The sequence below is a fragment of the Tiliqua scincoides genome, chromosome 5, assembly GCF_035046505.1.
Source record: "Tiliqua scincoides isolate rTilSci1 chromosome 5, rTilSci1.hap2, whole genome shotgun sequence".
Lineage (NCBI taxonomy): Eukaryota > Metazoa > Chordata > Lepidosauria > Squamata > Scincidae > Tiliqua > Tiliqua scincoides.
The window spans coordinates 103443344-103456998 of record NC_089825.1 but is presented as its reverse complement, the minus strand read 5'-3'; the positions used below and the strand labels follow the sequence as shown (position 1 = coordinate 103456998).

Genomic DNA, 13655 nt, shown 5'->3' with positions numbered 1-13655 from the left:
GGGACAGTGGGGAGCACAGGAGGACTGGCAAGCTGGGAGTGCATATATTCAGTGGAAGTGCAGGTCCATCCCAGAGTGACCGGAGCATTTCCTGCATAAGTCACCAAGGCCTTATTTGAATTCTGCTTCAATTTTTTTTACCCTGAACAACTCTGACTCTCACATGGTCTATATTTGGTTTCTGGTTTCTGCTTGTAGCTTAGTTGCAGTAAAAAAAATGAACAGGGAAAACCCTGAAGACTTTTAACATGTGCAATCTGATATACATGGAGATGTTACTACAACCATGTTATGTATTATTATTTTGAAGAAATTCTTTCCAGTTCTTTTTCAAAAAGATCTTTGTTGAGCTACCCTCTAAAAGATACAGATAACCATCCCAGAAACATAAAGAGAACCATATATATGTAACCTTTTTAAATCAATGCTTATAAATTCTTTTCTCTATTAGATGTTTCTTGGTGTTGAGATCAGGTCTTAGAATTATAATATAACATTTAGGGGAAAAGATGCACACCAACAGCCCTGTGTTGGAGGCCAAGATGGCAAACAGTTCCACTGCAACAAGTGCTTTCCCCTTACTGCTTAAATAAGCAGGAATAAAGAAGATCCAAACACTGCAAAAGACCAGCATGCTGAAGGTGATGAACTTGGCTTCATTGAAGGCATCTGGTAGTTTCCTGGCTAGGAAAGCCACAGTGAAGCTGATGGTGGCCAGAAAACCTATGTAACCCAAGACAGAGTAAGACATGAAGGCAGACCCTTCATTACATTCCAGTATGATTTGCCCAATCTCTGAGTGCATGTCAGTGTCTGGGAATGGTGGTGAGATTGATAGCCATGCAATACAGATGGCCACTTGGATGAAGGAGCAGGACAGAACAATGAAGTTGGACACTTTCTGGCTGAGAAATACCCGCATCTTGCTTTCTGGCTTTGAGGCCACAAAGATGAGGACCACCATGACTGTTTTTGCCAAGATGCAAGAAACGGACACAGAGAAACTGATGGCAAAAGCTGGGTGTTGCAGAAGGCAGCTCATCTTTCTAGGTTTCCCAATGAATAGCAGGGAAGAGAGATAGCAAAGCAGGATGGAGCTGAGAAGAACACAGGTGAGGTTCCGATTGTTGGCTTTGACAATGGGAGTATTCCAGTTCTTGAGAAATATTTGGATCATAATGCTTGTTATAACTGAAAACGAAATTGCAAGGGACACCAAAGCAATCGCCAAAGGTTCTTTGTAGGAAAGGAAGGTTATAACCTTAGGAAAGCAGTGGTCATGAATCCTGTTTGGATATTCCTCTTTGGGGCACTGGAGACAATGATCTGCATCTGAAAGGGACAAATGCAGTTTCAAGAGCTCATTAATATAGTGCTATTTATGTTATGTTGAAATGGTTAATTGTCAAGGGGCAATGGTATTTACGGATGCCTGAAATCTCTCATTGTTTTCTTATTGATGGGTTTTCTTAGTGAATATTTGCAAAAATTCCAGCGCTTTCCAGAGGTTCCTTGAAACTCTTGCAAAGGAGGACAGGCGATCAAAGGGCTACCACAGCTGAAATGTCAAGGAGCAATTGAGAGAATGATCTTCAGCTGAAACAGACTAGCACGTTTTCAACAGCTCATTAGTCTTAGCTTCAACAGTCTTAGTATCTATGCAGTATAAAACTTGATCACATGTGCACTGACCTCCTTTATATAGAGAGTAACTGTTATCTATAGCTGTGGTTCTCAATTTTTTTAAGGGCCCTAGAGGCTGCTGCCTGGTTTATAAAGGGGTGTGGCTATAATTGTGATTGGGCAGCCATGCCCCCCACCCACATAGCAGCTTTATTAACCCTTGATGTACATATCCTAAACTGTCCTCTCAGTTTCACAAAACGCCAAAGATTGGATCATTGGTGGGTTCCGGACCCACAGTTGGTCTATAGGTAGAGAAGTGTTTGAGAACAGTGTTACTTACCTTACTCAGTCCATTATGTTCAGTAAGACTTGGACGGTAATCCTATCTTACTCACCTGAAAGACACACCTCTATATAGATTACAGTAGTGCCTAGTGGTTAGCACACTCACCTTCCTGCTCCCCTTTCTTCCCTGGTTGGACATGCAACTGAATGGGGAAAACTCTTGATAGAATATATCTGCTGCCACCTGAGCAGAGGAGCTGTGGGATCTCATGCATCCAGCATTCAACCGGAATGGCTGCAAGTTAAACCTGAAACTTTGTATGTTTGCTAGAGTGACTGCCAATAAGCAAAAAATAACATAAGCCCTTATGTTCGCTAGCTAGACTTATTCCCTGTCTTAAGTACCTGAAGAATAGGACCTCCAGCACTTTTTACTCACTTCCCCGTGTTCCCTCTTCTACCAGGGACTCACTGCATGAGTTCGGGGGCAACTAGAATGAAGAACAACTCCTTCTTTCTAGCTTGGAAGAGTTATCAGCTGTAATGAAGGTCATCTATCTAACTCAGGGGTCTCCAAACCATGACCCGGGGGCCAGATGCAGCCCACAGAGAGCCTCTATATGGCCCGCGACCAGCCTCTGATCCCCTGAGAGCCTCTGGCCCAGTTGACCAAACACAACTAGAGTTGTGCTTGTGGGGTGGGAGAATAGGGGTCCATTTAAGGGTGCTTTATTTTTTTGGGCTGTGTTGGTGCTTGGAGAAATCCTAGACATTTGAGCCCATTCATTTTTGTCATTCATCTAAGTTCCATCTCTAATGTATTTATTTAAATTTTATATTTAATTTTTTTTTCCCAGCCCTTGACACTGTACCAGGTATTTGATGCAGCCCTTCAGCCGAACAGTTTAGAGACCCCTGGTCTAACTTTTTGGATGAGGGAGCCCACCTGCCTTCTGCCTTCCCAGGAGGAGAACTGGTGGGAAGAATGAATCAATTTTGTGACACAAACTGCACTGACCCTCATTTGTTCTCTCTCTTTTTTATATATGGGGGGAGAGAGAGATCTTGGCTCATCTTCCCTTCTGAAGGACTAGACCTTGTGTGTGTGAGAGTAAAACTGTAGTGGATCAATTGCTTTGCACTACAAAAGAAAGTCCTGGAGAAATGCAGTCATGTGTCTCCATGTGAAATGTAGCTCTACCCTGAGAGGAACAACATATCTGAGACAATTCCCATGCAAGTCTGTGCACTGTGACTTGCCTGTCTCGTTAGCAATCATGTCTTCTGGGCACGGAGTGCAGTCATAGCAGCAGACCGGTCTCCCCTCTTGAATGATCTTGCTGTGTCCAACATGGCAGCGTTTGACACACGTGGAATAAGGGACCACCTAATTGTAAAAGATGATATGGTTATAGCACCAATCTTTCTACATCTGTTACTAGGGTCAGTGCCAGGAGAGTTCACATTGTGCAGCTGTCCACAAGGACCTTGGGCCATCAGGCAAGTCCACAGCTGATCACTGCAACCTTCTCTGTGTCCATGAAAAGGAGCAGGGCAGTTGGATTAGGTTCTGAGGAACCTGGAACCAGCCCTGCCTATTAGACCAGCCCTATTGCTGTTTGTTATCATAGGAAAATGTGACTCCAGATCTATAGCGTATAGAGATATACTGTGATTGAGGCATGCAGGCTTTAGAAAGTAGTTTGGAGTCATCCAGTCATTGCACCACTGTCACATTGCTTCTGGGAACCCATCTGCCACCAAACATGGCATGGAGTCCCTCTCTGCAGGGACTCTGGCGGTGTACCTGTCACCCCCATCCCACCCGGGGGCATGGCACTTGGGGCAGTCTGCCTCAGCCGTCCCTGCATAGCATCGCCACTGCTTATGCCCATTCAATATAGCTAAATGATGTAACATCCTTTCCAAATTTTTATTTACTTATTTTTTTTCTTGGAATGTATATCCCACTTTGGGAAACTTACAACATTTAAAAAAGTACGGTGCAGTAATAAAACTCTCAGGTCAGTGCTTGTCTCTTTAGGAGCTGGTGTTATAAGCCTCTCTGGCATGAGCACTTCTTTTTCCCCCCTTAGGGAACACAGATCTTAAGCTGTTCCTAGAACGTAGTCCCTGGAGGAGGGACTACTGTGTGAAACTGGATATTTGATTTTACAATGGCTGGGAACTCTGATGCCACCTCTCATTCATGATATGGCTACATCTACATAAAAGAATACAACAATGGCTCCTCACCTGTAGCAATTAACCCCAAATTTCATTGAAATTCCCTCTAAAGAAGATGGTACCTTCAGCAGTGCTATATCATAATGGCTTTAAAAATAAGTGTCTTATGTGAGTGTCTTATGTAGAAAATGTTTATTTACCCAGCGTGTAATTAGCCTATGGAACTCCTTGCTACAGGATGTGGTGATGGCATCTGGCATAGATGCCTTTTCAAGGGAACTGGACAATTTTCTGAAGGAAAAGTTCATCACAGGTACCATGATAGTTATGACCATGATAGGTATGTGCAACCTCATGGTTTTAGAAGTAGGCTACCTCAGAAGGCCAGATACAAGGGAGTTGCAACAGGAGCAGGTACCTTGTTGTCTTGTGTGCAACTGAGGTATCTAGTGGGGCACTGTGAGATACAGGAAGCTGGACTAGATGGGCATTTGAACTGTTCCAGTGGGGCTCTTCCTATGTTCTTAAATTTTTATGAGATATTTTTGGCATGGGCCTAGATTTACCAAACAGGCTCCACTCTGTAAAGCTCAATGGGACAAAAGAACTGAACTTCCACAACAGTAGAGCAATAACCCTTGTACAGCAGCTCCATTTTATTCAGCTGTGGCTTTCAGAAGGGCATGTTCTCCCTACCTGCTTAAATATATGATTCCACACAATGGCATCCTCCCTGATGGTAAACTCCTCTTTTGGAGATATCTTTCCAACTTGAACTTTAAAAAAGGATTTATTTGGGAATGTGACCCAGTTGATGATATCATAACCAGCTGATAATTCCCCATTTGCAAATAAGACTTCATGACCAGCACCATTGTTGAAGTGGATGTTTTTCAGGAATGAGTGGAACTAGATAAGAAGAGAACATTACTAGCTTTCTAGAATGGAAAATACTGGGTTCCATCTAAAGAAAGAGATTCCTGACTAAGCACCACAGAAATCAACAGAGACAGATTAGTTGTGACTAACATAGGTCCTGTTGACTCCAATGATGTTTAGTCAAGATTTGTTTCCTTTGGATTTGACCCACATTCCTATGAGCTCAATCCACCATCCAGTCCTAGCATGGAATTATTTTACAGTTGGACCTGATGTACAAAGGAATAGGGTCCAAGGGTTTTCCTTGAACTCTCTGTCAACCTACCACTGTAAAACGAACTGGCATCTGTATGATGGGTAGCCCAATCCACTTTAATTTCACATATGGCGATGCCTGCTGCATTCTGCTGGGAAGTTTTGGCCTCCAGATGCCTACTTTGGGCAAGCCCCGACTAGTCTGGTTGGTCTACTTGGACCTGCGTCAGTGATATTGCTAGCACAAGTCTGCATGGACCAGTGAAGGCACATCAGGCCCAGAAAGGGTGTTTTGATATGGCGGACACTGCTGCTGCTAAACCCTGTTCCCTTACCAACCTGAATCTCCTGTCCCACCCACACCAGTTGCCTTCCATCCAACCCCATTCCGACCACCTTCTAGGCTTACTTGCCAGGGCTGACAGGTGTCTGGCCAGACCATGCGTTACATTTTGAGACAGCCAGGAAGTGCCTAGTGCCACTGGAACAATCATTTAGGTGGCACTAGGTTTGAATAGGATAGGGTGGTTAATTGTTAAAGGAGAGGCATCTCACTCCTTAGCATTGTAGGAAAGCTGTTTGCCCGAGTTGCACTAAAGAGGCTCCAGGTACTTGCAGAAAGCATCTATCCAGAATCGCAGTGTGGCTTCCGAGCCAACAGGTCCACCACTGATATGGTATTCTCCCTTAGATAACTGCAGGAGAAATGCAGGGAACAATGACAGCCACTCTTTATAGCCTTCATAGATCTCATGAAGGCTTTCAACCTGGTCAGCAGAGACAGCCTCTTCAAGATTCTCCCCAAGATCGGATGTCCACCCAGGCTCCTCAGCATCATCAGATCTTTCCACAATGACATGAAGGGCACTGTTGTCTTCGATGGCTCCACATCAGAACCCTTTGACATCCAAAGCGGAGTGAAGCAGGGCTGTGTTCTTGCGCCAACCTTGTTTGGGATTTTCTTCGCTGTCCTGCTGAAGCAGGCCTTTGGAACTGCAACAGAAGGCATCTATCTCAGGACCAGATCAGATGGAAAGCTCTTCAACCTCTCCAGACTGAGAGCAAAGTCTAAAGTCCAGCTGAAATGTCTGCGTGACTTCCTCTTTGCCGACGATGCAGCTGTCACTACCCACTCTGCCAAAGATCTCCAGCAGCTCATGGATTGTTTTAGCAAGGCCTGCCAAGATTTTGGACTGACAATCAGCCTGAAGAAAACACAGGTCATGGTTCAGGATGTGGATTCACCTCCCTGCATTACAATCTCTGCGCATGAACTGGAGGTTGTCCATGATTTTGTGTACCTAGGCTCAACGATCTCCGACACTCTTTCTCTCGATACTGAGCTAAACAAGCGCATCGGTAAAGCAGCTACCACGTTTTCCAGACTCACAAAGAGAGTCTGGTCCAACAAGAAGCTGACGGAACATACCAAGATCCAGGTCTACAGAGCTTGCTTGTCCTGAGTACACTTCTGTACTGCAGCGAGTCATGGACTCTTTGCTCACAACAGGAGAGGAAACTGAACACTTTCCACATGCGCTGCCTTCGACGCATTCTCAGCATCACCTGGCAGGACAAAGTTCCAAACAATACAGTCCTGGAATAAGCTGGAATACCTAGCATGTATGCACTGCTGAAACAGAGATGCCTGCGTTGGCTCGGTCATGTTGTAAGAATGGATGATGGCCCGATCCCAAAGGATCTCCTCTATGGAGAACTCGTGCAAGGAAAGCGTCCTACAGGTAGACCACAGCTACGATACAAGGACATCTGCAAGAGGGATCTGAAGGCCTTAGGAGTGGACCTCAACAGGTGGGAAACCTTGGCCTCTGAGTGGCCCGCTTGGAGGCAGGCTGTGCAGCATGGCCTTTCCCAGTTTGAAGAGACACTTGGCCAACAGTCTGAGGCAAAGAGGCAAAGAAGGAAGGCCCATAGCCAGGGTGACAGACCAGGGACAGACTGCACTTGCTCCCGGTGTGGAAGGGATTGTCACTCCCGAATCGGCCTTTTCAGTCACACTAGACGCTGTTCCAGAACCACCATTCAGAGCACGATACCATAGTTTTTTGAGACTGAAGGTTGCCAACATGGTTAATTGTTGTATGGAGTGGAATTAGAGTGGTCGAGACAACAATGATTATAAAATGTGTCCTACATTCTGTTCAGTCTTTTCACTAAAGACTTGAATAGTGGAGGGACAGGACACAGCAGGTTCCCTATCTTCCGATCACCACCGTACAACAGGGTCCCATCATCTGTCAGCCCAATCCTATAAGCACTTTCCTGGGAGTAAGCCCCATTGACTCTAATGGGACTTACTTCTGAGTAGACATGCATAGGATTGGGCTGTGAGTCACTTATTTTATTTGATTCTCAACCCAAGGTCTCCCAACAAGTTGGCTAAGCCAACCGACATGATTGCACTCCTACAAAGAAATCAGTGATGACTTTACCTGCCATGGTTGGATGGTCAAATGTTTGCATTTGCTTCTCTCCAGCACCATTCTGTGTCTGGACAGGTAAATGCCATGCAGAGCATGAGCCACAGCATAGACAGCATTGTAGACACCATAGCTCTCACCAGACATATCCAGCTCAAACAAAGGTGTGGGTCGATTTTCCTGTTTCTCCTCCTCTGTACAGTGTTCACACTGCACAAATGCAACTTGCCAGAACAAACAGAGAAAGTGCATCAATATCTCATGTGGCTTTAAGGTGTGAAGAAAGTCTCGGAATTCTGGCACTGAACTTGTGTGACTGGAGAAAGACAGAGCCCCATTGAAAATGTTCATACCAACAAATTCTCCACTGCATGTAGTGGAGAAGTACCATTTAGATAGCATAATCCATACCTTGCCTATATGGGCCCTAGCGTCAGAGTCAATATTTTCCAAAAATTGGGTTAAAATAAAGATTAGTTGAGAGTTCATACTGAGAACAATCACATTGACTTCAGCTAATAAAAGCGTTAATTCAGTCTTTGAGATACCCATAATGGAATTTGGTTTGAAGTTTGTTGTTGTACCCCTTAGCAAGAATGCAAGACAGATGCTGTTCTGGGCAAGCAAAGGAGTGAGATTCTGCACAAAGCTTTCTCCATCTTCATCACCAGAAGCCACAAGGCCAATCCATGTCCATCTGAAATGCAAGAGTAGCTGGACAATCCCAATGTGATGCAGAGATTCCCTTGGTGCAGTCCAGTTTATGGAAGGCAAATCAATTCTACCACTATCCGATCTGTCAGCTATACCATATGCGAACTAGAGAATGGGAAGATGATCACATTTAGAGTCAGCCCATCAAGAGATACTATGCACGTTTCTTAGATTGTGACCTCCACTTTGGGACAGATCATTCTCTTGTAAAGCTTTTCCCAAGAAATTCTCTTCTTATTCCTTCTGTGTTAAACCACTTGGAGACTGTCTTATTTTTGGTAAAGCTGTAAGTATTCACAACAATGACAACAACAATAATAAACAGTTGCTCTGTTTCAAGCACTCTACGTGCAAATGGGATGTTACTACACATGAATAAAAGCTCCCCCCCCCCCCGATAAAATGAATCAACAATTTGGTTATAGGCGCATTAAAGGAATTCCTAACTGCCATCATATTATAGCAGGTAACCATGTCAATGTTCCCAAACCAGGTCTTCCCCTCCTGCTATTATATGAAATGGAATACACACAGAGAGGACGCAAGCATATATTTTATGTTTTTACTGGGAACTTCCGCCTCCAAAAAAAGAAAAAAAATCATTAATCCACTCTCAAAAATTAAGCTGCTTTAATTCAGCCACTTTTCAGATGAATACTGTGAAATTGAAAACACACTTGTTCATCTAGATGCCTCTTACCAAACATCATATAATGATAGCAAGACATACAGTTATATGAGGAATATAACTTCCATGCTTATAAGAGTCAGACTTTAATTATACTGCCTGCAGTCCTGCTCTTCAGTGAAAGGGTATTTCATTACAGTACAACTCAAGAAGAACTCTACACAGAGAATGCCCCATTACCCCCATACCTGTGGAATTTTGTAGATATTGAAAATGTGGGCCATTTGCATAGAGGTTTCTTTAGTGAGCCCGCCAATGACAGACAACACATCCCTCCTTTCACACTTGTAATTGGGGCTATTCTTTTGCTGTGGGAATAGTAGGTCCACGATGCTCTCATAGGTGATCCTTGAATTAAACAAGTTGTCATAGATGTGGAACCCCAAGGTGAGATTGGGCAAGAGCCTGGGATTGCTGTTGATCTCGTGGATGGCAAATATTATGGCCAGGGCATGCTGGTAATATCTAATCTTTGTGCTACAATGAGATTGACACCAAGGCTTAGAAAATTCTGTGAAATGCAATATCTCATGGATTGTCACTAGCAGCACAGCTACATAGCCTGCTGGAATCCCCTACAGCAGGGGTGCCCAAACCCCAGCCCTGGGGCCACTTGTGGCCCTCGAGGACTTCCAATGCACCTCTCAGGGAGCACCCAGTCTCCAATGAGCCTCTGGCCCTCCGGAGATTTGCTGGAGTCCACACTGGCCCAATGCAACTGCTCTCAGCATGAGGGCGACTGTTCGACCTCTTGCGTGAGCTGTGGGATGAGGGCTCCCTCCACTGCTTGCTGTTTCACGTCTGTGATGCAGTAACAGCAGCAAAGGAAAGGCCAGACTTGCTTTGTACAAGGCCTTTTATAGGCCTTGAGCTATTGCAAGACCTTCATTCATTCATTCATTCATTCATTCATTCAAATAAGTTCATTTTTAATATATACATTTATGCAAACATATGTAAATTTATTCAAATTTTAAATGTAAATTAATTCTTTTTCCCCCCGGCCCCCGACACAGTGTCAGAGAGATGATGTGGCCCTCCTGCCAAAAACTTTGGACACCCCTGCCCTACAGTAATAGAAAGGAAGAGGATTGCGCTCTATCAGCACTGGCTGTCTCAAATGTGCCGGAAAGCATGTTGTGACAGTGGAGTAGTTCAGGGTGGTGACAGGAAGCCTTTATAGCAAGTGAAAAATTGAATTAATTTTCTAAGCAAGTAAATAATTTATGTTTTAATATTTCTGTGTACTTTTAAAAATTTTGGCTCCTTTATAACATATGCCTCAGGCTCTGCAGTATCTTAATCCAGCCCTAATAGATTCATTTTGAAGCTTAGAGAGTCATCCCTTGATAAACGGTATCTCTGGAACTTCCTCATGCAACTGGTTGACACCCTGATCTCATCAGGCAAATGGCAATATTACTAAACCATCAAGAAGAACTTACAAGTTAATCTGATGAGTCTTCTCTGGAACATCTGTATAATTGAGCAAACACGGAGAATGAAATGTTAGCGAGAGGATCCCACCAATGATGACTTCTCCTGGCTTGTACAAATTGTCTTGGATGCTTCTAACAAAGCTACATGTTCCATTCGTGTCCTGACACACAAGAGGTGAGAACAACAGCAGAAAAAACAGCAGCAAGAAGAGCCGCTTGAGTGTAAATACGTGCCTATTCATGTTTCAGCTATACCTCTGCCTTCAACACCACGCTCCTAACTCCCACTATCCCCATCACAGCAGATGACAAATGGAGTCCCAACACCTCTCTACCACCTCAGCTGAGTGGCACATTGCAGCTGCCACAGACGTCATCTGAGAATTTAGAGGTCTATATTTTTCGACTGGTTTGTTTTTTGAAGGAGAGATAGAGAAGCTGTTATTTTAATAATTACAGGGCAGGTAAATACCCGCCTGAGACAGGCCAGTGAAATCTCACTAAAATTGGATAGGCTTATGTTGTTCAAGTTGGAAAAAATATGTTTGTTCCATCAGAGCCAGACTGGCACCTGCTTCTCAGTCAAATCATATGGGGAAAGTTGGCTGCTTTTGCAATACGTGAATGCTCTGCAGTGCTGTCCTTCATATTGTTATCAGGTGCGGTTTTAAACATGTGTTAACTTGTGCACTTGGGAGAAAGCTATCTTGCGTGTTGGGACCCTGAGTAGTGACCAATAACACAGCTCAGTGGTTCAGTGGGGAAGGAGGAGAGAGGTGAGACTCAACATGCAACAAAGAAAGCTTTATTGCAGGGATAGTTTTACAAACAAAGGCAAGGGGAATCAGAACAAAAAGCAGTTTTGATGCAAACACGTATATTTCGCAACCCATGTTAAATCATAGAACACGTTAAAGGGAAGTGTCTTATCTATGGACGCATTCTGTTTTGAAGAACCGTGACTTTTGTGCAACCGTTGATAGGATTAGCTTCGTTGACAGCAGCAGCTGATGCCTCTGCTTTGCCTGAATTTCTCCAATTTTGTCATCCAAGTTCCCCTATGGATGAGAAAAGACAGACAGGTGGGCCAGCAAGCAAACAGTTTAGGGCACCTACAGTTAGGGAGCAGCAGCGGACCTCCCCAACCCTGCACCTGGGCAAAGGTCCAGGATAGCGCCCCCCTGTGGCTATTGCCACCTCCCTGCACAAAAACCCACCCCCCTACTCACCTGAGACTCACAGAGCCTCGCGTGACTTCCACCCGCATCAGAGAAACCTCTCTGAGGTTCCCCGATGCTATAAACCGTACTTCCGGAAAACTGGAAGCACAGTTTCTGCCCCCGTCGGGAACCTCAGAGAGGCTTCTGTAGGCCCCTAGTGCCTCGCCGCTGGGGCTTTTGCCCTGTCGGACCTTATGTTAGGTCCGCAACTGCTAGGGAGGAGGACAGGTATCTGCACCCCTTTAGTCACCATCTTTCCCATCATGCTGCTCCTATGTGAAATGGAAAGGAGCAGTGTGCAACTGGAAGCACGAGCTGCACCTGTTCATTTCCAGAGGCACTGAGAAGGGAGAGAGGCTGTGCAGGAAAATTTGTGAAATTAAAGGGAAGGGGATAGGATCCAGATTACCTCTTTGCCTACTGGGTCTTTCAGAAGCACAGGATGGATGGAAGAAGGAATCTGGAGTTACCGCACCTCTGTTTTTCCTCTCCCAAATGCGCTGGGGGTGTGTGCAGTTGCTACCATTCTCCACTTCTGGCTTGTTGGAAATTTGGAAGGGGATCAGAGCTCCTAGTGGAGTGGCAGGCTAGAGAGGGCAGTGGGAAGTTGGACTGGGGGCTTGTCTGTTCACCACCCCTCCAAGGGTGCTGCTCCATGGCATGGTCCATGTTGCTCCATGGCCAAGTCCTCCCTGTACGGAACAGCATCTTGTTTTTCATTGCTTTGCTCTGCTAGCAAACTCAGCTCCCATATCCTATCACTGTAACCAATTCTGATCCGCTCCCACTGGTCAACACGGACTTGTGCCAGCAACTTAGTTGGCACAGGTTCGAATAGACCCATTGTACAAGCGGGGGCTTTCCCCAGGAAAAGGGCTCAAATATCCCCTTACCACAAGAAGACTTTCCACCTTCCAAATTCCCCTGTAGGATGCAGCAAACGTCATGCTGGCTCCTCTGCATTGTCACAGGGAAACTTAGGTAGAATCAACTGTGTGTGTGAGCATGTTTTGTTGTTGCTCCTGCTCTGAACAGTTTATGAAAAGTATACACCACTTTTATGCATGTGCTTAAAGAAGTGTACTATAAAAACTTTCAAATAAACAAAACCCTTGTTAACATTAAGCAGTTAAGCAAATACAAAATAAAAACTACAGCCTAAACCAATCTACTTCATCAACTAGGCTAAAGCCTTTGACTGTGTGGATCACAACAAATTGTGGCAAGTTCTTAAAGAGATTGGGCATACCAGACCACCTCATCGGTCTCCTGAGAAATCTGTATGCAGGTCAAGAAGGAACCGTTAGAACCAGATATGGAGCAACTGATTCGTTTAAAATTGGGAAAGGAGTACAACAAGGCTGTATATTGTCACCCTGCTTGTTTAGCTTATATGCAGAGTACATCATGCGAAAGTCTGGGCTGCATGAATCAAAAGCTGGAGTTAAGATCGCTGGGAGAAATATCAATAACCTCAGATATGCAGTTGATACCACTCTAATGGCAGAAAATGAGGAGGATCTAAAGAACCTCTTGATGAGGGTGAAGGAGGAAGGTGCAAAATGTGGCTTGAAAGTTAACATTAAAAAAATCTGAGATCATGGCATCTGGTCCCGTCAACCCATGGGAAATAGGAGGGGAAGAAATGGAAGCCATGACAGAGTTTATCTTCTTGGGCTCCAAGATCATTGCAGGTGGAGATTGCAGCCAGGAAATTAAAAAAAAAAACAAAACGCTTGCTTCTTGGGAGGAAAGCTATGGTAAGCCCAGACAACTTAATTAAAAGCTGAGACATCACCTTGTCAACAAAGGACTGTACAGTCAAATCTATGGTTTTCCCAGTACTAATGTATGACTGTGAGAGCGGGACCATAAGGAGGGCTGAGCGTCGAAGACAAGATGCTTTTGAATTATGGTGTTG

At 44.6% G+C, this 13655-nt stretch overlaps 1 protein-coding gene across 1 annotated transcript; it reads right to left on the bottom strand.

Annotated features, from left to right (window-relative positions):
• Positions 1-421: 421 nt before the first annotated feature.
• On the bottom strand, positions 422-11781 carry LOC136652755 (vomeronasal type-2 receptor 26-like). The gene is made up of 4 exons (XM_066629677.1): positions 11744-11781; positions 9264-9552; positions 3172-3298; positions 422-1332 (listed from the first exon to the last, which is right to left on the bottom strand). Exons 1-4 carry the CDS (start codon positions 11779-11781, stop codon positions 422-424), a joined length of 1365 nt encoding a protein of 454 aa, XP_066485774.1.
• Positions 11782-13655: the final 1874 nt, after the last annotated feature.